Source organism: Protopterus annectens, chromosome 9.part0 (assembly GCF_019279795.1).
Source record: "Protopterus annectens isolate FY-2018-M chromosome 9.part0, PAN1.0, whole genome shotgun sequence".
NCBI classification, from domain to species: Eukaryota; Metazoa; Chordata; order Ceratodontiformes; family Protopteridae; genus Protopterus; species Protopterus annectens.
This window is the reverse complement of record NC_056743.1, coordinates 972,556,160-972,581,677: the sequence shown is the minus strand read 5'-3', so window position 1 is coordinate 972,581,677 and position 25,518 is coordinate 972,556,160. Positions and strand designations below refer to the sequence as shown.

Sequence of the window (25,518 nt, the reverse complement as noted above, 5' to 3'; positions counted from 1 at the left end):
AAAATGTCTACATTACTTCTTCTAGCTCTCCTAATGACACTCTGGAGTTTGATAGGGTTAATAAAATATCATCAGCAAAAAGCATCATTTTAGATATGTACTGGTCATCTATTTCGATTCCTTTTATTCTTGGATTATTGCGTATTTCTGCAAGTATTTCTATAGCCAAAGCAAATAAAATAGGAGAAAGGGGGCATCCTTGTTTAAGTACCTTTTGTTATATGGATAGAGTCTGAGGTGAAAGGACCGAATTTAATGTAGGCTAAGTTATTAATATATATGTTTTTTAGTAATAAGATGAAGGGAGGAGGAAATTCAAGTAATGCTAAAGTTTTAAATAGATATTCCCAGTTGAGGGAATCAAAGGCTTTTTCTGTGTCTAATCCGATTACAAGTGTTTCTCTATTGTCTTTATTCACGTAATCTATAAGAGTAAGTATCCTTTTAATGTTATCATGTGTGTGCCTGATGTTCATCGTGCATACAGCTGCAGTCATAACAGATGGGTTCTCCTGCCGTCAGGTGGGTCCTCGGTCGGCCGAATTCCCTGACGTCAGTGCAACAGGGGTATAAAGGAACCAGCAGATGCCATTTTCTTCAGTCTTTCTTGCCGCGCGGTGCCCGAAGTAGAAGCAGTTTGCAAGTGCCGGTCGGCCAGCTCCTGAGATTACGAAAATTTGGAACCGAAGTCTTCTTAAAAGCCAAGTACCCCATTGGAGAAACTTTTCTTGCCTCAGACCGATGTCAGGCAAAGTTAATAATTGTATTTCTTGTGGGAAGCAAATACCGCATAAGGATTTCCATTCCCTCTGTATACCTAGTTTAGGCCCAGACCATGACGTCTCGGTCTGTCGTTTTTGTGCTACATTCAACAGATGCACTATTAAGCGTCGGGTGGAGTTCGCCCAGCATTATTTTGGGAAAGCATTTAATTATACTATGTCGTCGGATACTCAGACTCCGGTTTTGTCTAAAAAACGCAAAGACAAGGACCGACACATGAGGTCCGTGGCCTCTACCGACACCACGCCAAAGCCGACTACACGTGGTCCGGTTCTCAGCGAAGCACCTTCGCAGCCCCTGACTACCGACGACACGCCTTTGACAGTGTCTCCTGTGCCCGAGGTCGCAGGCTCCTCTGCCCACACCCCGACTACAGATACCGAAGCCACTCTTGGCGTTGAAACTCAGAATGTGGACAGGTCCACCTCCACTCAAGGTGTCTTCAGACCTTCCTCTTCTTTCTCCATCAAGGCTTCCACTAAGTCTAAGGCTACCATGCACTCTGAGACCAGCTACACAGGACCCGTCTCCAGGACCCATGCTTAAGAAACAGATACTTAAAATGGCTGAGGATTTAATTACTCTTATCAGAGGTTCTCAGCCCCCACTGGACAAAAGGCCCAGAGTGGAGGAAGATTCCCCCTCCTCTGATCAGGGCTCCATTATTTCTGAGCACTCTGATGATCAGGAACATTCTTACTCCCCTTTTGAAGACTCTGATGCGGAGGAGTCCATCCCTTCTGTATCCCCCCCCTGAGGATTACTCATTTGGGGAAACTTTGCATACCTTAAGGGAACACTTCCACTGGGAAGGCCAAGATTATTCAGATTCCAAGAAAAGGCTTAGGGAATTTCTCTTGCTACCTCAGCACAGGCCTCTGGCTATACCGCCTGTCTTGGACATCCTAGATGATGTTTACTCGGAGGCCTGCCTTAACCCGGACTCTCTACCTCCAGCTCCAGTTAAGCCTGACAGGTACTACAGGGTTCCTGACTCTCACCAATTTCTATACAAAAGCCATGCTGCTGACCCAGAAACCATCTCACAGGGCCCCAAGGGAGTTAAGGCCTCCATTGCTAAAAACCCATTACCTTCCGAGAGAGTTGGGGAAAAAAGGTATATACCTCTGCTACCTTAACCATGAGGGCCTTAAACTGTCAGTTCCATATGCTAAAATACCAACAGTTTTTGTTATCACAATTGAAAAGTAAAATGTCACAACCTGAACAACCAGCCTTCAAGGAGTTGCAGGATTTGATGCATAGTGCAGAACAAGTGGGCAAGCATACCTTACAATGTGGTTTTGATGCTCTAGAGGCCTCATGCAGAGCTGCTGTTACAGGATCAGTCATACGTAGGCATGCCTGGCTCAAGGAACAAGCCTTGCCTGATCATGTCAAAGCTAAATTACTAGATGCCCCTCTTCAAAAGGATGTACTATTTGGTGCTAATGCTGAGGAGGTATTAAGAAAAATTGAGGAAAAGGCTAAATCAATACAAACTGTGAAAAATTTTCTACAGGTACAACCCCCACGTTTTAGTAGAAATTGGCCTTCCAAAAACTGGTCCTTTCCTGCCACGGACAGTCCCCAAAGAGGCAGATACAGGCGCCTGAGGGGCAGAGGACAATCCCAAGGATCGTTTAGAGGCAGACAATGGCAAGCCTCTTCACAAAGAGGTGGTGAGGATAACTCGCAATCTTTCAGAAAGCAAACCCAGTGACTTTCCCCTTTGCATGCCAACCAAGTCTCAAATGGCAGCACCCTTAGGAGGAAAGCTGGCATTATTTTCAAAAAATTGGCATATTGTCACAAAGGACAAATGGATCCTGGACATTATAAACAGAGGCTACAAGTTCCATTTTCACACCCTTCCAAAAATGAGAGGCATGCCAAACCTGTCACACAATCAAAGGGCAGAGGCACAAAGACAAATTACAGATCTCATAAACATGAAAGCTATTCAAAAGGTACCTACGCATGAACAAGGTCAAGGTTTTTATTCCAGGCTATTTCTGGTACCAAGGAAGGGAAAAGATTGGAGACCTATTTTGGACCTATCCATCCTAAACACATTTCTACTCATACCAAAATTCAAGATGCTCACTCTACAGCAACTTGGAGTCTTGGCTGGTAACATTGGACCTCAAGGAGGCATACCTGCATGTCCCAATCAGACAAAATTGCAGAAGGTACCTCCGGTTTCTTGCAGGTTCATCCCATTATCAATTCTCTGCATTGCCCTTTGGCTTATCTACTGCGCCCAAAGTATTCACGAAATGCCTGGCATCAGTAATTGCCTACTGCAGACTTCAAGGGATACAAATATACCCCTATTTGGACGACTGCCTGATCCAAGCGGACAGCAAGCACATTCTTCTGAAACATCTGGCTTATGTAATAAGGTTGTTGAACTCTCTGGGATACACAGTCAACAAAAAGAAATCAAGGCTAATACCCTCTCGGAAGATAATTTTCCTGGGTGCCAATTTGGAAACAAACACCCAGATGGCCTACCTCACGCCAGAGAAGCAGGGGCAACTAAATCAATACTTCAGAAGACTAGCAAAGTGTACCAGGCTGACTGCAAGGAAAATCCTGCAGGCTCTGGGATTCATGGCATCTTGCATCTTACTAATCCCATGTGCAAAGCTGCATATGAGGAAACTACAATGGTACCTGAAAAACATATGGTCTCAACACAGCCCACAGTTTGGAAACAATAATACCACTAATTCCATGTCTGCAAAAGGAATTTCTGTGGTGGGCTCAAGCATGTCAAACAAACACAGGTCTTCCATTCAGCAAGCCTCAAGCAAATCAAGTCATCACAACAGACGCCTCGGACTATGCTTGGTGGGCGCACATGACAGATCAGTGCATTCAGGGCAAATGGTCCCAAAAAGAAAAGCACCTTCACATCAATCTAAAAGAAATGCTAGCAGTAATAAATGCTATTATAGCTTTCAAGGACCTTCTACAACCAGGTCAACTATTGATAAGAACGGACAACACCACAGTTATGTGGTACATAAACAGGGAGGAACACATTCTTACCCCCTATGCAGACTAGCCATGTCACTTTGGAACATGGCCATGGACTTGCAAATAGAATTACAAGCACAGTACTTGCCAGGCAAGGAGAACATGCTGACAGGCAACCTAAGCAGGAATATGACAGATCCACATGAATGGAAATTGCATCCAGAAGTTTTTACAGAAATAATCCAAGAATGGGGAAGGCCAGACATAGATCTCTTTGCCTCCCACAAAAATCATCAATTGACAAAATTCTGCTCAAGGATCTTCCATCCAAAGGCCTGGAGAGTGGACGCTCTCTCTTTCAGTTGGACATCGATGACAGTTTATGCCTTCCCACCTCTTCTTCTGCTGCCCAAAGTTCTATTGAAAACCAGAGCAAACAGACCAAAAATTATTCTCATTGTTCTGGACTGGCCAAGGCAACACTGGTACCCACTCCTGAGGAGCCTGACGCATTCGCCACCATGGACCCTGCCTCTAATGCCTCTTCTTCTGACTCAGCACAGCTTCAAAACTCTTCACAGCCAGCTAAAAACACTCAATCTAGCCGCATGGAAGATTCCTTAGCATCACAACAGGCCCTACTCTCCAAGGAGGTGCAGGATGTCATTTTGGAGGCCAGAAGGCCATCAACTAGAAAAGCTTACTCTGCAAAATGGAAACGTTTTTGTGTCTGGAATGAGAAAAAGGGCCAGGATCCTGGAAAACTGAATTTACCTCAAATACTACAGTATTTGGCTGAACTGCTAAGCAGGACTTTCTCCACCATCAAAATCCATGTCTCAGCCATTTCTGCAGAATACAGCACTGATCCACCTTTATTCTCTCACCCTCTCTTAAGACAGTTCCTCAAAGGGGCTAAGAATTTAAGACCTCCAAGGAAACAACCAATACCTGCTTGGGATCTTAACTTCATTTGGGAAAAACTGACCTTGCCTCCCTTTGAGCCAGCTGCCTCATCAGATTTGCAATATTTGTCCTGGAAAACAGCTTTCCTTCTGGTTATCACCTCAGCTCGTAGAGTTTCAGAACTACAGGCTCTCATGGCTGTCCAGCCTTTTATCATCTTCCATCAGGACAGAGTTTCCTTACGAACCAACCCGTCCTTTATGCCTAAAGTGGTATCCAGGGTAGCTTTAAATCAGGCCATACATTTACGTACTTTTTATCCTAATCCTCAAAACAAAGGGGAGAGATTACTACATTCCTTGGACATCCACAGACAACTGCGTTATTATTTGGACAGAACAAAGCCTTTCAGAAAATCAGAACAGCTCTTTGTGGCCTATGTGGTAGGAGCTCAAGGAAAGCCAATTTCCAAACAGACAGTCTCAAAATGGATAGCCCACTGCATACGCTTCTGCTATTCCTTTCATGGCAAAACTGTACCTACAGGCATTAGAACTCATTCCACCAGGGCCACAGCCACCTCTGCAGCCTTCCTCAGAGGAGTTCCTACCAAGGATATTTTGGAAGCAGCCACTTGGAGTTCTGTGCATACCTTCTCCAAGCACTACGACCTACCATTATACTCCAAATCTAGAGCAGGCTTTGCCACTGCAGTCTTGCAGGGCATTCTGGCTCCTCCTAGTTCCACCTAGTGCCTACCACCCCTTTCTTAGCTTTGGGATTCTACCCATCTGTTATGACTGCAGCTGTATGCACGATGAACATAGTACAGTTTTGTACCCATCATAAATGTAGATGTTCGAGTGCTAATACAGCTGCAGTCCAGGTTTCCCTCCCTCCTTCCCCTCTTGGTACAGGCCTATAGGCTAACACATCCTCATACAAACTGATTGGGGTATTCATTTATGATGTATTTGCTTGCAACTACTGTATTTTGATTATATAGCACTGCATTATTACACAAATTTATGTATTGCCTTCCTTCTGGGGGCACCTGACATCTGGGGTAAGAAAAACTGAAGAAAATGGCGTCGGCTGGCTCCTTTATACCCCTGTCGCACTGACGTCAGGGAAGAAGCGATGACAACTGACGCCGGACCTAGACTTTGGAATTCGGCCGACCGAGGACCCGCCTGACGGCAGGAGAACCCACCTGTTATGACTGCAGCTGTATTAGCACTCTAACATCTACATTTATGGTAGGTACAAAACTGTACTTTATATAAAAATCCAGTTTGATCGTTATTAATTGTCTTTGAAAGTGGGATTTTCATTGTTAGCTAGTATTGACATGAATATTTTGTCATCTTTATTCAGTAACGATATAGGTCTTATGAGGTGCAAAGATCTGTTGGTTTATTAGTTTTTAGAATTAGTGTTATGAGAGAATATTTCCATGAGGGTGGTATTTTTGCTTCTGACTGGACTTCTAGCAAAGTTTTATGAAAAAGGGAGATTACTGTTGAAGGGAAGAGTTTTTGTAAATTTCCGAAATTATGCCATCTATCCCTGGAGCTTTGTTAGATTTACTTTTTTATCTTGTCGACAATTTCTTTGTGGGATATAGTTTTTTGTAGGTCTAGTTTTAAGTTTTCGGGAATTTTTTTTTATATTGATAAGGTTTGTATCTAAGTTTATTTGGTTGGTATCTAAATCTTCTTTTTTGAAGTGTTCCATATAATGGAACAGAAATGCTTCGAGGATGTCTCCTGTATCTGATATTTCTTTTCATGATACGTACTACTAATGTTATTTGCTTTAGATTGTATTTTAATTCTTGTAGACAAGTTATGTAGATATCTGGGGGAGGTGGCTAATGAGTTTATTTTTAATTTTTCCAAGGCTAGACAAGTTTTGCATGTTAGAATTTAATTTTATTTTTTATTTAATTCCGCTATTTGTTTTTTGAATTCTGGACAATTCTGATTTTTTTTAGATTTTGTTGTCAAGAGTCTGGTTTTCAAGTCTAATGATTCAGATTCCCACTCTCTAACTTTGTTTTTGTACCAGCTAAGGGTCTTACCAAATAAATACGCTTTTAATGAGTCCCAAACCATGACTCTACTGATTTCTGTTGTATTATTAATTTCAAGAAATAATTGTAGTTATGACAACATCCAGGGTGTGAATTCTTTAATTTTCGTGATATAGGATGGAATTCTAGTTGAGCGGATTAAAGGTTTAAACTCTATTTGGAGCTTCATTATCAGAGAGTCATGAACTGAGAAGGGGCATGGAACTATTGAAAAATTGAGGATTTTTGTTTGTAAATCTTGAACTACGAATAATTTGTCTATTCTGGTTTGTGTTCCAAATCGATGCTCTTTATGGGAAAATAAGGATTTATCATCTTTTACTAAGCGTCAATTAAGTGAAATGAATCAATCCATTTTTTAAGGATTTTGAAATAGTTGCTATGCGAAAAGACTTCTTTGCGGTTTCAGAAGCTTCTAAGGTACAATTAACTTCTCCTCCCAGTATAAGATTTCCATTAGAATTGTTGGAAATAAAATCTAGGCGTTTTTACCGTTCCTGCTCCATTTCCTGTGCACCAATATAGATTAGCTAAGGTCCATATTCTGTTATGAAATTTAATTATAACATATATGCTAGTAGACCTTCTTTTCATCTTCATATTTATAAATAATTTTTGGAGTGATTGTTTTTCTTATAGAGAATTGTTGCTCCTTTTGTCTTTGTTCTATAGGAGGATTGAGCTAAGACTGTATAGTCCTTAGGGTTCCAAATAAAGCTATCATTAGTCTTAAAATGCGTTTCCTGGAGAAATACTAGTGCCTTATTTAGATTTAAATATTTTAGCAAGTTTGATCTTTTATTTGCATTATTTAAGCCATTTGTATTTAATGATAAGAATGTTAAATCCATTTCAAGTTATTGTTGGAAGAAAAGTTTTGCTTTTTTTATTTTGATTATAGTAGTTGTACTATATTCTCTGATAACATTGGATGTTATTTTTGTGTGTGTAAACTTGGGATTGTAATTTAATGTTCTTTCTTTCTTTAAATATAAGTAGGGTAAAATTCTGGTCAGGCTTTAAAAAAAGTACTTCTATAAAACATTGTCTAAAGTATCAAATACAAGTAAATATGAATTTTCCATTAAACATGGAATGAAAATCATTCCTAATCCAGTAGATAAAGATATATCTATTGGATTATCACTCATACCTTTAACCAACAATATCAGCTGAGCTCCATATGTTAAATTATTATATGGAGAATTTTCTTAAGAGATATGAAATTCTATATTATTCTGTTATTGTTCTATAGTATTTTATATATCCGGATGGAATGTTAGTAGTGTAAACAATTATTATGTTGGCTTAAATAATATCCAATATTTAGTTACCCTTAAGAGATCCCAAAAATGTCAGATATGTCATTTTGGATAAATTAAATGCAACAGCGGAGAATACACTAAATAAGCCAACAACAAATAGATTATTACTAAAATAATTTGACTAAAAGGACTCTACAGGAGACGATGAGTTATTGCCAATGAAATATGAATTTACTGTAGGTGTACTGTCTTCCTTTACTTTCCCACTCTTCAGCTCACCAACTTCAACTTACACTTATGAAAAGACATGGCTTATCAATGGTATCCAGACTCAGAGTAGAGGTGCCCTTCATTCTAGTTTGCCGTGCTTTTACACATTTATAGATTTACAAAGCAGAGTCTAAGAATGAACTATGATCACCCAGACAATTCCCATCCTGCATAGGGCACCTCCTGCTTCCAGAATGGGTAATTACATCAGGTTTAGAAAGAATGTGAAGGTACCTATATGATAATCAAGACTTACCTTTAAGTAAGTATTAATCAAATAGTATTTAGAGCATCTTAGAGAGTTCTCGGGGCAGTTAAAATACTCTTAAGCCTCTCCTCCCTTGACCAAAAACAGATTTCCCTTCCCTTTCTTTCCCTTGTTTTAAATCGGTACTAATAAAAGAAATTCAGCAAACCTAGGTAAACAGAAATAACATTCAGTAGCCCGTCTTGTACATGACTCGCAGTCCATTAAACAAGTCAGTGACTAACATCACTTTAGTAAACATTATAAAGACAAATTAGAAATAATTTCCTAGCTCTTTAAATTTTCTGATAAAGCAAAACGTTAACAATAAGCTATTTTAACTAAAAGTACAAAGCATTCAAATTTTTCCTTGCATGTATACATTTCTACTTGTATTGTAGTGTCAATAGCTGTCTTTGAAATCTGTACAATACTTCACTTCAAGTCATTTCTTTTTCAATTCAGGTTTTGTTTTGTCAAAACAGCAACAATATTTCCAGGGCACAATTAATATTTAGACTGATGTTTCAAATAACTTGTCAGTTGCCAATTGAGTTTAGAATGTATGGTTAGTGCAAATATAGCATGTTGCAAAAGTATGTATTTTTTCGTATGCTCTAGAGACTTGTGCAAGTGACACATATAATGTAGCGTATATAGAGCAGATAGCTTATGGATTCAGGTTGTAAGTTATGCTTATTAATCAGTCAGTTTCATTTAAATTCACAAGTAATTTAGGGGCATTTCATTTGAGTTTCCAGGAATGGTGTAGTCCAATGCGAGTAATTCAGTCCACTTTTCATCATAAACATATGTCACAATTCATTAAACTAAGAAGTCTCTAACATCTGTCTAATAATCATTATAAAGACAAAGAATAGTAAGTTCCTAGATATTCAAACTTTCTGATATCACAAAATGTTGACAGTAAGCTATTTAACTGGAAGACTAAAACATTTCAATACTTCCTTGTGAATATATATTTTTACTTTTAGTGTAGTGTCAAGAACTGTCTTTTTTGAAAAAAAAAAACTGTCTTTGAAATCTATACATTACTTCACTTCTTACAAGTCATTCATTTTACAGTTCACATTATATTTTGTCAAAATGTCAATAGCATGTCAGGGGCACATTTAATATTTAAACTGATATTTTTAATGGATAGCTATCAGTTACCAAGTGAGTTTGTACAGTGTGTGAGGTAACTGCAAAGATAACATGTTGCAAAAAGTAATGTATATTTTCATATGCTTTAGAGACTGACAATTTCAAGTAACATATAAAATGTAACTTTTACAGTGCAGACAGCTTGTCAGCATGTTTAAAGTGAGTAATACTTTTTAAACAAGCAGCTACATTTCAGTGCCCATGTACTTTGGGAACATTTCAGTTGTGTTTCCAGGAATATGTAATCCTGTGAGGATAAATCATGAAATATTTGCAAATAATCCTATTGTGTATTTATTTTACCTTATTTAGGTTGTTTTTCATTGTAATAACTAAACAACATTAATGTTTCTTTATCTGTGAGGCTAAATGCACTTAGCAGATTCACAGTGTCCTTAGAAACTGCAGATTCACAGTGTCCTTAGAAACTGCAGCAACTGTTTCTATTTGCATTGCCATAGCAACAGTAATGTGAAGAAAGGTTCACTTTTCTTGACCAACAGTACATTTCTCCCTCCTTTTTTTTTTGTTTTTGTTAATACTAAAAGGAAATAATTCAAAGGACAAATGTACATGAATGGAACATTTCAGAGTTGATCACGAACATGTCCCCAATAAGCATAACAGTGACCATCATTAATCTAATGTAATAATTAAGTTCACTATTCCAATTAGTCTACCTTAAAACTAGATTATTTTAGACTATTATTTATGTATGTATAGATAGTGAGTTATTAAATATATACAGACTGTATTAGTATAGTAAATAGAGCAGAATTTAGAAAGGGAGACACGATGCAGTTAAAATGAATAATGAGAAAAAAAGAGAAAGAAAAGAGAAAATTAAGAGAAAATGCACATATACTATGTATGTTGATTTACAGTATAAATATTTTATGTGCTATATAACCCTCCTTCTTTGAAAGAAAAGTACCCTGTTTACATACCTGAGGTAATGTGAAAACTCTCGTGTCATCTAATTTCAAAACATATAAAGATTCCAGTAGTTGGTTACCTTTGTTTTAAAAATCCAAGCAGTAAAATTGGTCCTTTAAAGTAATGTTAAAACAATTCATAATCATAGTAGATGCTTAGAGATATGGCTGTAACAGTATCAGTCTTTTGCTTCTTCTTTTTGATATCTGTCCAGACATTTTCTTTTGTTCTCTTGAGAGAAACCCAATCCATATCTTCTGGTAAAGTAATCACATTATTAGTTTTAATAAATGAAGAGTCTTCCTCTAAGTCAAAAGTCCTCATCTTGTTGGCATACAGTATTCTTGTGTTAGCTGGATATGCAAGTTGTGCCTTGATGTTGTTTTGTTTCAGAAACTTTATCATTGGCCACACTTTTTTTCCTTTGTTCCATTATTCTAGATGAATAGTTGTTATCAAATCTTATCAGGCTCTGTTTATATTTGAGGTTCCTTCCTCCAAGCAGATCTTAAAATCCGTTCCTTGTCCCGAGTATGAAAGAAATTTGATAATTATTGACCTAGGAGGAGAGCTCGAGTTAGTGGCAGGTTTCTCAAGAGCTCTGTGTGGCCTTTCAATGCCAAAGGAAAGTCCTTCTTTTAGATTAAAAAAGTCAGGGATCCAGCTTGACAAAAAGGAAATAATATCCTCACCTTCTGCGTTTTCAGTTAATCCGAAAATCCTGATGTTATTTCTCCTCTCCCTATTTTCCAAGTCATCTACTTTATTAACCAACCAAGTGTTTTGTTTACGAAGTAGTTCTTTCTGTGTTTCCTCTTCCTCAAGTCTGATTTCTAAGTCATTTAGAGAAACCTCTATTCCTGTTATCCTTGTCTGGTGGTGGTGTAGCATTTCCTAGAGGGTGTCTGCCTGTTTTTGACTGCTTGTTTTAAGATTTTCCAGGTTCTCTTTAAAATCATCCATCTTCAAAGACAACTCCTGCAGGGTAGATGCCATCTGTTGTAGTTCCTTCTTTAGGGCAGTATCCTGGTGAGAATTTTTTGAATTGCTCATTTTAACAGTTGAATATATCTCCCAAGCTTTTTGACAGGAAATTATTTTTAAAACATCACCAAAGTTTCTAATTATGTAAATTAGTCCTTTATCTATAAGATTTTATACTTTGAAGAAAAAAATGTATTTTTTCCTGTCTTATTTAACTAGTTATATGGAGCTCTAAAATACTGCTACTTTCAGTTAGCCATTCAGGCTCCGCCCCCTATAATGATATTAGTTGAAATGTCTTACTATAATGTTACTTGAAAAGGGTATAATAAGACTTCTGATTGATGTGAGTTTCCTGGAATGGTGTGCTGATTTACCTTTCATCCATCTGCCTTTGTAGATAACTGCTCTAGCACATTACAACAATATTACGCATTTCCTGGCAGTTTGGTAGGTTAAGGATTGTAATTCACTTCATTTCCAAATGTTGTGGGAATTCTTCAGACTACTGCTGTGTATGAGAAACCCATTACGTACTAAAGTAAATTAGTCTGTTACCTGCAATAGACTGAAGAACTCTTACGTTTTATTAAATAACTTGAAAACAAATTATTGCAGTTACTGAAAAATGGCTAATGCACCACTTTCTCTGAAAAAAATATCTTTGAAATGGATTTGTTCCCATGAGTAATACTCTATTTGTAATCCAGAAATGAACAACCAGTTTACATTTTTGAAGATAAATAGGCTTTGTATAATTATTGGTACTGTTTACTTGGCGTCAGTTTTGCACGGGATGCCCATCCTGCCCTTGTAAAGTTAATGTCTTTTGCAGATGATTCTTATTTTGTAATGCAAATTAGTTCATTTTGTTAGAATGGTGTGTATCCTTTCCTGATACTGATTGCACTGAAGTGCTGTCAATTTCTAGAGTAACTGCTTAGACCTCTTATGGTAGTATGCTCGGAAATACGGTACATCTGTGTGGAATTCCATTTTTAATTCTTACAAGAAATCAAGCTGCTGTGGTGCAGTGGTAGTGTTGTTGCCTCACAGCAAGAGGTTCTCCCGTTCGATTCTCTGCTGGAGTGCGGGGAGTGCCTTCTGTGTGGAGTCTGCATGTCCTCCCCGCGGTTGGGTGGCGTTTGAAAGACATGCGTAAGTGGGCGTACCTTCGTTGAAGGTTGGACTTCAAGCTGGCACCTTGGCGTTCGTGAAAATCTACTGCCAATCATTAGCGGACCGGAGTTCCGCTGTGGCGACCCCTAACCGGGAAAAGCTGAAAGACAAAAAAACAAGAGCTGAACAAAGTAACAGAAGATGTTCTTCGTGTTTTACTGTTGCAGTCATCACATTTGTTATCCTGCCACTGGTAGCCTTCAGTCGACCCGAATACCAGAGGCTTAGTATTTCTGCATCTGTTGTCGCTCCAGGACTGACGTCAGGTCATCAGTAGTATAAAATCAGACAGCCAACTTCACTGCATCAGTCTTTCTTGCCGAGGAGCCCGAAGCGGAAGCAGTTTGCACGAGTGCCGGTTGGCCGCTACCTGAGTTTTCATTTCCGAATTGAAGTTAAGTCTTCTAAAACTAAGTACCCCATTGGGGATCCTTTTTTTCTTGCTCTAACCGATGTCAGAAAAAGTTAACAATTGTCTCGCCTGTGGAAAGCAAATACCACAGAGAGACTTTCATTCTTACTGCGTCACCTGTTTAGGCCCAGACCACGACGTCCCTCGCTGTCGCTTTTGTGCTTTGTTCAACACCAGAACTATACGTAGTCTGGCCCTTATTGTACTTAGATATTTTTGCTCAGTCCTCGAATTCCGATATTGCTTCGGTAAGCCATCTGATTACCAATCTTCTGAAAAAACGTAAGGATAAAGACAGACCGCACAGGTCCAAAACTGCCAACGAGACTTCCGCTAAGCTAGTAGTCAGTTCTCCGGTCCTCCATGAGGTGCTTTCTGATGCCCACTTCTGTGGATTCACATGCCGCTACCGAGACCCTTTTGGAGTCCAGTATGCCGTGCGACCCTTCTTCGACAAAGGATGCTGTGGATGTCTCTACCTTGGATGGGTCTGGAGCCGCTGAGCAGGCACCGGCTTCCAAGCAAGTACTTTGCACTACTGATATTCGACACAGACAAACTTCTTTTTGCGCGTCTTCAGTTCTTTCTAAAACTACTGAGTTTCTAAGGCCCAGGGTACGAACTACTCCCAAAAAACCAACGACCCAAGCTCAGGCACCTGCTTCCTTGCCTCAATCTCAAATGCTTAAAATGGCGGAAGACCTTATTATGCCTATTTAAGGGAAGCCAGGCTATCCCTTCCAAAAGAAAGAGACTTGTCCCCAGTAGTTTTATCTGAACAGGAGTCCGATGACTCTGATGCTTCTGAATATGAAGACATGCAACCCCTCTCTGCTTATAAGGATTCTGATGCAGAGGAATCCATTCCTTCTGCCTCTCCACCCGAGGATTTTTCATTTGGGGAAATCCTTCGTACTTTGAGAGCTTTTCCAGTGGGAATGTCAGGACTATCCTCAGTCAAAAAAGAGACTCTGAATTCTTAGATTTACCACAGCACAGACCTTTGGCCATTCCTCCTGTCCTGGATATTGCGGATGATGTTTTTATGGAATCCAGTTTGACTCCTGCCACCCTTCCTCCTGCTCCCAGAAAACTTGACAGGTACTACAGAGTCCCTGACTTTCACAAATTCCTTTTCAAAAATCCTACTGCTAACCCAAAGGTCATCTCTCAAGGACCTAAAGGCATTAAAGCAACCTCAGCTAAGAATCCCACCCCCTCAGACAGGGATTCCCAAGCTTTAGGCAGATGGAGTAAAAAAGTATACACCTCTGCTACTCTTGCTATTAGAGCTTTAAATTGCCAGTTCCACATGCTGAAATATCAGCAACATACCATGGAACTCCTCAAACCTCTTCCTTTCCTGCTTGTGCAGAAAATAAAGAATTACAAGAGCTAATGCATTCTGCAAGTCAAGTTACTAAACACATCTTGCAATGTGGCTTTGGCGCCCTAGAAGAATGTTGCAGGGCAGCAGTCACTGGTTCTGTTTTTAGAAGGCATGCTTGGCTTAAGGAACAGATCTTGCCAGACCATGTCAAATCCAAATTATTGGATGAACCATTGAACAAAGACAATTTATTTGACACCAAAGCAGAAGAGGTCTTAAAAAAGATGGAAGAAAAAGCTAAATCTATGCAGACAGTTAGACTTTTTACAGGTCCAGCCTCTGAGGCTTGGTAGGCATTGTCCCTCCAAGCACTGGTCCTTTCCTGCCCCCTCCAGGCCAGTTCAGCCCAGACCCAGGGGAAGCAGCCCCAGGGAATGCAGAGATCTAAGTAATGGAGTTCCTCCTCTTCAAAAACAGGAAGTGCAAAGCCACCCCCTTATGGTAAGAACTCACAATCACTTTACACCTCCATCCCTTACATCTGCCCACCTGCTTGTGCCCCTAGGAGGAAACCTCTCCTTCCATGCAAGCAACTGGGGCCTGTATTACCAATGACCGATGAGTCCTCAACATAGTGTCCCAGTGATGCATATTTTATTTTCACACTCTACTATAACCCCAAAAGAGTTCCCAGCTCTTCCTCCAAACCAGTGAGCAGAGGCAAAATAGAAGGCCTTTCCCCCCTCTCCATGAGGGCAATACAGTATGTTCTTAGAGAACAGATAGGCCAAGGTTTCTATTCCAGACTCTTCCTGGTACCCAGAAAAGAGGGCACCTGGTGCCCAATCCTCGATCTATCCATTCTAAACACCTTTCTGGTGATACCAAAATTCAGAATGCTCACCCTCCAGCAGCTTCTGCCTATGCTGTCCCAAGGATGTTGGTTAGCCACCCTAGACCTAAAAGTGGTCTACCTACACACCCCAGTCAGGGAATCTTGCAGGAAATACTTGCGTTTCAGGGCCAGATCTATGCATTTTCAGTTCTCTGCAATTCCTTTGGTTTATCCACTGCTTTCAGAGTTTTCACAAAATGCCTGGCTTCAATCATTGCTTTTTGCAGACAAATATTCAAATATACCCTACTTGGACGATTACCTGATTCAGGCAGACAGTCGGGAAAAGCTGTTATAGCACCTGACCTTTGTAAAGGACCTACTGACCTCCCTGGGGTATACTATCAACGAAAATAAATCAAAACTAGTCCCCACACAAAACTTTGTATTCCTGGGAGCAAGCCTGGACACACCATTTCAGATGGCATTCCTTATTCCAGAAAAACAAGCCTACTTGACAGGCTACTTCTCTCAACTAGCCACCAGAACCCAGTTATCTGCAAGGAAAATCCTGCAAGCTCTAGGATCGTGGCCTCCTGCATTCTACTCATTCCATATGTCAGACTGCATATGAGGAAACTACAATGGTACCTAAAAAGCCTTTGGTGTCAACACTGTCAAGACCTGGAAACTATCATACCAATGATACCTTGTCTAAGGAAAGATTTTCTTTGGTGGACAGCAGCATGCAACCACAACAGAGGGACTTCCCTTCTCCAAACCCGCCGCCTAGACCCACACCGCAGATGCATCAGACTATGCCTGGGGTGCACACCTGGACGGCAGGTACATTCATGGCCATTGGAGCCCAAATCAAGTACATCTGCACATCAACCAAAAAGAGATGCTAGCAGTTCAGCACGCCCTGACAACTTTCAAGACCCCCTACTCTCCCCGGGGCCTCTACTGATCAAAACAGACAACACCACAGTGATGTGGTATAACAAGCTGGGAGGGACTCACTCTTATCCTCCCTACAGGCTCACCATGACCCTTTGGCACATGGCCTGCCAACATAATTCCTGCCAGGCTCCCTAAACTCTGTGGCAGACTGCTTGAGCAGAAACCTGCTAGACCACAGAACCTTCACCCTTGTAACCCAGAAATGGGGCACCCCGTAGGTGGACCTCTTTGTTTCCCACTCCAATCATCAGCTCAGCAAATTCTACACCAGGGAACCTCACAGTAAGGCCTGGACAGTTGATGCTCTAGCCTTCCAGTGGTAAACCTCTTGGTCTATGCATTTCCCCCTCTACCTCTCATTTCAAGGATACTGCTCAAAATAAGGGAGGAAAAACCAAGGGCAATCCTGATTGCCCCATACTGGCCATGCCAGCACTGGTACCGACTGCTGCGCAGCCGGTCACCCCTGCCACCATGGCACCTACCTCAGATCCCATCACTCCTGACCCAGAGGAATGGAGAATTCATGCATCCCCTATTGCAGACCCTCAACCTGGCAGCCTGGCTTATTCTCTGACCTCTCCTTAAGCTGCCAGCGTAAGCAAACAATTCCTAGATGTTCTGTGCGAGGCCAGATGCCCCAGCACTAGAAAATACTATACTGACAAGGTGGAAAGGTTTTGCACCTGGATCCAGGCTAAGGTAGCCAGAATGGCACAGTCCTCTCTACTTCTCATCCTGGATTGCCTATCAGGCCTACTACACAGGGATCTGTCCTTCTATTAAAATTCATACCTCTGCCATCTCTACTCATTACAGCACAGAGCCACCTCTCTTCTCACACTCTCTTATCAAACAGTTCCTAAGAGGGGCTAACAACTTATGGCCATTCAGTAGAGCTCCTACCCCAGCTTGGGGCCTTAACTTTTTTGTTGGAAAAGCTTACCCTACCCCCCCTTTTGAACCTGCAGCTTCATCATATTTAAAATTCCTCTCTTGGAAGACCGCCTTGCTTCTGGCCATCACTTCAGCTAGAAGAGCATCAGAACTGCAAGCATTCATGGCTGCAGAGCCCTTCATCATTTTCCATGCTGACAGGGTCTCCCTCTGGACTAACCCATCCTTCATGCCTAAAGTGGTGCCCAGTGTGGCTTTCAACCAATCCATTCATTTGCCCACCTTTTTTTCCTAACCCACACAACAAGGGGGGGGGATCTGTACTCTCTAGATGTGCACAGACAACTCAAATTCTGTCTGGACAGGCCTAAATCTTTTGGAAAAACTGATCAATTGCTAGTCACCTTCGCAGCAGGGGCAGAGGGCAAGGCCATATCCAAACAAACAGTCTCCAAATGGATAGCACACTGCATCCATTTCTGCTACAAACAGCATGGGGAACCACCCCCAAAGGGGGTCAGGACACATTCCACCAGGGCAACCTCCACCTCTGCAGCTTGTTTCAGAGGGGTCTGCACCAGGGACATCTTGGAGGCTGCATCATGGACATTAGTTCATACCTTCACCAAGCATTACCACCTGCCTATCTTCTCCAAATCCAGGGCAGGCTTTGCCACTGCAGTCTTACCGGGCATCCTAGCCAGCCCCCGGTTGTCTTGACTGCCTCCGCCCTTTTCTTCAGCTTTGGGAATCAACCCAAATGTGATGACTGCAACATTGAAACACGAAGAACATAGTACAGTTGGGTACACTTACCATAAATGTAGATGTTCTAGTGTATTCACTGTTGCAGTCCTGGATGTTCTTCATTCCACATTGCTGCAGTCCTAACTATTGGGGTAGTCCGCTGTCCAGTCGGCCCGAATACCAAAGTATATGGCTGACGTCGGTCAGGGCGCATTAGACTGACGTCAGTACGTCAGGGTACTAATGCGCATGACCGACGTCATATCCTCAGTCTTTTTTGCCGCATGGTCCGATGCAGAAGCAATTTTGCGAGTGCAGGTTGGTGTTCTGAAAGTTTCTGAAGTCAGAGTTTCAGACCGAATCAAAGTTGGCTAAGTACCCTCTCAAGACATGTGCTTTCTGGGTGTGAGACTGAATACAGCAGCCCAGATGGCCTTTTTAACCCCGGACAAACAAAAGAATCTTTCCAGTTACTTCCATCAACTATCTCTTCAGTCCGGGCTGACTGCAAGGACAGTCCTTCAAGCCTTAGGGTTCATGGCATCTTGTATTCTGGTGCTTCCCAATGCCAAACTGCATATGAGGAAGCTGCAATGGTATCTCAAAAATGTATGGACACAGCACTGCCAGGATTTGGACACTGTCATTCAAATAATACCTTGCATTCAAAAGGAATTTTTGTGGTGGGCTCAGGAATGTCACCTAAACAAGGGACTCTCTGTGACCCGGCCAGAGGCGAGTCAGATTCTAACGACAGATGCCTCAGACATTGCTTGGGGAGCTCATCTAAATGGAAAGTGGATACAAGACAAGTGGCCTGCCAGACTACAGCATCTACATATCAACATGAAAGAGATGTTAGCAGTCCAGTTTGCATTAATGGCTTTCAAGGAGTTACTTCTTCCAGGGCAGGTGTTGATTCTAACAGACAACACAACTGTCATGTGGTACATCAACAAACAAGGGGAACACATTCTTACCCATTGTGCAGGCAAGCAATGATTTTATGGGAGACTGCGCTCAGCTTGCAACTAACTCTTCAGGCAAGGTTTCTGCCGGGAGCACAGAACTCCTTAGCAGATGTGTTAAGCAGACAAATCATGGATCCCCACGAGTGGAAACTGGATCTTCATGTATTTCAAAATTGACAGTGTCATGGGGAACTCCAGACATAGATCTGTTCGCTTCTCCACTAAACCACCAGCTGCCAAAGTTTTGCACAAAGAGGTTTCATCACACAGCTTGGAAAGTGGATGCTCTTTCTTTCAGTTGGAAAAATCTTCATGTGTATGCTTTTCCACTTCTGCCTCTTCTCCCAAAGGTGCTTCTAAAGGTCAGACAAGACAAGCCAAGGATGATTTTAATAGCTCCAGATTGGCCTCGGCAGCACTGGTACCCATTACTGAGGAGTCTGGTAAGGAAGCCTCCATGGCCTTTACCCTTGATTCCACACCTGTTGTCTCAGAGGGACGGTCACCTGCTCAATGTCAAGCTTCAATCTCTTCATCTAACAGCCTGGCATATTCTGTTTTGAAAGACAGCAGGTCTCAACTTCCTCAACAAGTTTTAAATGTGATTATGGAAGCCAGAAGACCTAGTACAAGGAAAGTGTACGCAGAAAAATGGAAGAGATTTTTATTTTGGAGTGCAGCAAACAATTTGGAGATTTCTGAGCCTAATTTGAGTGTGGCTCTTCAATATCTTACTGAGTTATTGGACAAAGGTTTGTCTTTCTCTTCCATTAAGATTCATGCTGCAGCAATTTCAGCTCACTATGATTGTGACCCACCATTGTTTTCGCATCCTTTGTTCAAGCAATTTCTTAGAGGGGCAAAGAATATAAGACCCCACGTAGAGCTCCTACTCCTGCTTGGGATCTCAATTTTGTGTTGGAGAAACTTACTCTACAACCTTTTGAGCCTCATGGCTACTGCTGAATTGAAATATTTGTCATGGAAGACTGCTTTTTGTTGGCCATTACTTCTGCAAGAAGGGTTTCTGAGTTGCAGGCCCTTATGGCGGTAGAGCCTTTTGATTTTTCATAAGGATAGGGTATCTTTACGTACTAATCCTTCCTTTATGCCTAAGGTGGTTTCTAGTGTGGCTTTAAACCAAACTATTCATTTGCCTACTTTTATGCAGATCCCCAAAATAAAGGGGAAAAGATTTTGCACACTTTAGATGTACACAGGCAATTGCGTTATTATTTGAGCAGGACTAAGGATTTTAGGCAGTCTCAGCAGTTGTTTGTTTCTTTTGCTTTGAGTTCGAGGGCAAGCCTGTGTCAAAACAAACTATTTCTAGGTGGATTGGGTTTTGCATTGCATTTTGTTATTCCCATCATGGCAAGGAGATTCCAGCTGGAATTAGGCCTCATTCCACTAGGGCTACTGCCACTTCTACAGCATTTCTAAGGGGTGGCCACTAAGGATATTTTGGAGGCAGCTACTTGGAGTTCAGTGCATACTTTCTCTAAGCATTATCACCTTCCTCTCTACTCTAAGTCTAGGGCTGGTTTTGCCACAGCTATTTTGCAAGGCATGTTGTCAGTTCCTGCTTCCTTATGATTTGCCAGCCTCCCTTACCTCTGCTTTGGGATTCTACCCAATAGTTAGGACTGCAGCAATGTGGAATGAAGAACATAGTACAGTTTTGTACCTACCATAAATGTAGATGTTCGAGGATCCACATTGCTGCAGTCCAATTTACCCTCCCTCCTTCCCCTCTGTGTTTAAGGGTGGTTGTGTAGGTGAGGTTATATTCTGGTAATTTTGTATATATTGTACATATTTTTGGTGCAGGTATGTTTGGAATTTTTGGTTTTGGCCTTAGCTTTTCAGGGTCTTCTGACATCTGGGGCAAGAAAAGACTGAGGATATGACGTCGGTCATGCGCATTAGTACCCTGGCGTACTGACGTCAGTCTAATGCGCCCTGACCGGCGTCAGCCATATACTTTGGTATTCGGGCCGACTGGACAGCGGACTACCCCAATAGTTAGGACTGCAGCAATGTGGATCCTCGAACATCTACATTTATGGTAGGTACAAAACTGTACTTTTCCCCTCTCCCCCTCCTCTCCCCCCTCTCCCTCTCCCCTCTGCTTCTGCCTCCCTCTCCCCTCTGCCTCCCTCTCCCCCTCTCCCTCCCTCTCTCTCTCTCCTTACAGGGAATTTTTGGTATGTACTGGTGGTGCGGTGATGGTGCTGCAGTAGCGTTGTCACCTCACAGTAAGATGCTGTCCGATTCGATTCTCAGCTAGAGCGTGAATGGGCGTACCTTCGTTGAAGGTTGTGTCAGGCCTGGCAAGCCGGTACGTAAAAGTCAACTGCCAATCATTAGCAGACCGGAGTTCCGCTGTGACGACCCCTAACCGGGAAAAGCCGAAAGACACAAAAAAACTTTCTACTGGTGGTGCTCTTCCAGCATAGCTCTCTATTTGGGGGCTCCTGACAGGGCAAGAAAAACTGATGTAATGGCGTTTGCTGCCTGATGTTATATCACTGATGACCTGACGTCAATCCTGGAGCGACAGCAACCGACTCAGAAATACTAAGCCTCTGGTATTCAGGCCAACTGAGGACTACACCTGGCAGGATAACCCAAATGTGATGACTGCAACAGTGAATACACTCTAAACATCTACATTTATGGTAAGTGTACACAACTGTACTAGTCATTTACTGTGGTAAACGTTTTAAAACCACTTGTGCACAGTCATCACTAACCTTCCAGGATGGAGCTGTTTTAAAAAAAAAAGTGCCTTAAAGCCTGTTGCACATGCTGCAGTGGGTCAACAATTAAAGAAAACATTTAAGTACATCGTTTTGGCTCTCTTTTAGTGGCAACTCAGTAGTGCTTGAAAAATGTCAGTAAAGGATACAGATGGACAGGCAGGCTTGGGCAGGGTTTTTGGCATGGGCAGTAAGTGGTTCTTTTCCCAAGATGTTCTGAGTTTTGTCAGGTTAGCACACCTAATTGCACTTCTGCTAGTGAGTTCATGGTTGGCATTGGCATTTGCCTAGAGCCCTTGGTTGTGATTTGCTAAGGGGCATTACATGGTCAAGGCAGGGTGTCTGAATCCATTTTCACTTTTGGTTCCTAAGAAGAAGAAACTGGCATATGTGAACATAATCTGCAAGTCAGAATTTCAGACCACCGCTGTGTTATGATGGTTTTATATTGAATCCCAATTAGTAGCAGCATGTAGTGTGAAAAATTCTCATTTGGTCAATTCAAATCAAGGAGGCCTGAAAAGCGCTATAATAATGGCTTTGCTTTTACTCTTCTAGAGTTTTAGCTGAATTCTTGCAAAAGTTATTATGGTTAAATCTTAGTGCTGTCGAATGTTGCTTTTGTCAGCTAACTGCTGTTTTATCTTTTGCCAGGTGTATGGCGGTATGAGGGGTATGAAGGGCCTTGTCTATGAAACATCAGTACTTGACCCAGATGAGGTAATATTTGTCAGTGTGTTACAAACTTGATTCCTTATTGCAGTTCCGTTTGTGTGACAAACATTAATATTGCCTTATCTGTCCTTGTTTAGGGTATTCGTTTCCGCGGCTACAGTATCCCAGAGTGCCAGCAGCTGCTTCCCAAAGCACCTGGTGGACAAGAACCTTTACCTGAAGGGCTTTTCTGGTTATTGATGACTGGACAGGTTCCAACCCAGGAGCAGGTATACATGTTAAGCTAATGAACTGCAATACATCAAATTCATATTGCGTAAATGTATATGCTGCTTTAAAGTAAAATTAGTCGGCTCAATGACAACTGAAAGTATTACTTCTGTCAGATGCAATATGAACTATTCTGTAGAGTAAGAATAAGTTCTTCTGAAGTTCTCACATTTATGTCTAAAGAGGAGAGGAAATTATTGCTTTTCAGTATGCTGATCTGTTATGCAGCTCCAGCATTATGTTCCTTTTTAACTTTTGTGATTGCCCAGAATTGTTTCAGGTACTGTTTCTTTTTTTTGTGTGTGTGTTTTACTGCCAAAAAGTGAGTCATAAATTGCATTTAATTCTGTACAGGAAGTAACTAAAAAAAAATCCTGTCCTCTGACAATCCTGCAAGGATAGCAGTGTTTTGGGAAATAAACTTTTGAATGCATAGCTAAGTAGTAGGAATTTGTGTTTACGTTAAGTTGAGAATTAAACAAAGGCAGATGCCAGTTCTTTGGTCAGTTTAGAATTTGGATATCTCGAGGGTATGTGGATGCAGCATTAAAGCCTTATTGTTGGATCATGCATAGACATATATGCCCTGCTTGGTTCTTATATTCTTCTGAAGTAACAATCCCCTATACTTCACTCGTTTCAGTCTCTTTTAGGTCTCCGTCTTTGACATTGCCACATTTGAACTTTTCTAATTTTCGTGAAAGGAATTTTATTTTCTAACAGATGCTTTTGGAGGCATCAGAATCCCTCACGACTGTAATTTACAATGTCTTTTCTGTCAGTAGATTGTCTCAGTACTATTTAATCACCAGTATTGTACCAAATTTAACAATAATGTAGGTGAGCTAAGTATTTACAAGCATTTTTAAGAGCATAAAAGATAAACTGGTGTTACTCTTGTTCTTTTAGTTGCATTGAAGACCAAACACGTGTTCGAAGATAATAAAACTATTAAAGGAAAAAGCACCAAGGTCATTGTCGCCTAAACTTGAACCAGAAACTTTGGTGCCTAAATTGGGCCCTTTATAGGGGGAGAAGTGATTGAGGGACCCAGACATGTACTGAGCAAGTGTGTCTTCTGGTTGCTGAGGTCAGGATTTGTTAACCAAGCTCTAGGTTGAAATCTAGTTTGGTTTCACTTTTCCCTTTTTACCTCCTTGCTTATCCAGAGGTTCAGAGGAGGAAGACACAGTAGTGTAGAGTGCTGCAGTTTTTGTCATTGTAGTAAAAATGGCAGCCTATGCTGTAACATACCAGAATGAAAAGGAAATCTTTTAACACTGGATTGTGACCCAAGATTCTTTGTTGTGTTTTCATCTTTGGTGACTCCCTGCTTTTCCTTCACTTCTCTTTTGCATGATTTCCCAGCTGTAATGGAAGGAATGCCACAAGGCTGGAAGCAAAAGGGGCAGATGTCTGTACCTGTTCTATCAATAATTCATTCTGAGTTGGCACCGCACCCAGTACTGGGATGCCCAGTGGTAGGATGTATGGATGTATAATGTGTGTTCCTGGAGTGTCAATTGGTGCAACTGTGTTTTTCTTAGATTATGCAAGAACGTTCAGCAGTATTTTTCTTCACTGCAGAAGGCTACTCAGACTTCAGCAGTTACCTTCAGGCTATTTGGCATCAGGGACTTTCCCCACTAAAAAACACCACTATCAAGTTTATAGGCGGCGTCTTTTATGGATCCAGATTACAGTCCACATTTTGCCTGGCTTCTGACTGGATATGAATTCTCCATCTTCTGATTCTCTTCAGACACCTTAATTATAAATCAAGATCACTTTAAAGGCACTACTAAAAACTATGTTGACCAAGAAAAGACAGGCTTAGCTGTTGAAGCTAAACACTTGTAAGCCATTGGCATTTACTTTTTTTGAGAATATGCCTTTTGTTGTGGCCCAGGAGGCTGATTTTATATCCACCTGGTGTGTGTATATGTGTGTGTGTGTGTGTGTGTGTGGGGGGGGGGGGTGACATGGTGACATTATAATAAAACCCATGCTTTAACACACTTAAAAACAGATACTCCCTTTCCTTGAGTTAATGTACACTAATAAATAATTCCATACATTATTAATTTCTTTCTATATTTGTGTTTATGTAATGTGTATTATATATAATATTTAAAAATTACATTATTATTTATTATAATGTCACCATATTTACCATATTTAATTAAGCCTATAATTATGTTATGGTCGGTGGTATCATGCTCAACCAATGGTTTTAAATATTACTGTTTATAAAGCATTGGTTTGCTTCAACAAATGACTCTGATGAAGCCGGATTGTTGGCGAAAGCGTTTGTGTGCTTAGTCTGTTATTGCCAGTCTGTCTTTGCCAATAAACTTTATTTCGTTGCTAACCCGTTGGATGGTTATTGGACTTTGTGGGGCTCTATCTATCTTAAAGACCATATCTGCCATAGGGGCCAGTTTTTCTCTCCCTTCTATGACTTATCCCAAGGCTCAGAGAGGAGAGAAGATGTGGCTCAAAAAGTCTGAGGTCCTTTCCCGCAGCTTAAGGTGAGTCCCCCTCCAGACGCAGGGGGGGGGGGGATTATTCCGGAAGACGCCGTCCTAGAGGCAGAGGAGGCCCCCGCAACTCGGGTGACCGCGATTCTTTTCGCGGTTCTTCCTTCCAGCGTTCCTGAGGTGTTGCCTGACTGTGCTATTCAGGAGCCAGTCGGGGGCCGAATTTCTTTGCATCCAGAAGCCTGGGAAAGCATCACCCAGGATCGTTGGGTGCTCCGAATAGTTACTGGAGGTTACACTATTCCCTTTGCGTCGACACCCCCTCCAGTCAGAAGGATCCCGGACATCCCACCCAGTCA

General features: G+C 41.5%; 1 protein-coding gene across 1 annotated transcript in view; it reads left to right on the top strand.

Annotated features, from left to right (window-relative positions):
* Positions 1 to 25,518, top strand: part of CS (citrate synthase) — a gene marked incomplete in the record, with an annotated part of 801,297 nt that overhangs the window by 205,603 nt on the left and 570,176 nt on the right. The window contains 2 exon segments of the mRNA XM_044083715.1: positions 22,389 to 22,454; positions 22,547 to 22,678. Coding sequence (XP_043939650.1) covers positions 22,389 to 22,454; positions 22,547 to 22,678 — 198 coding nt within the window.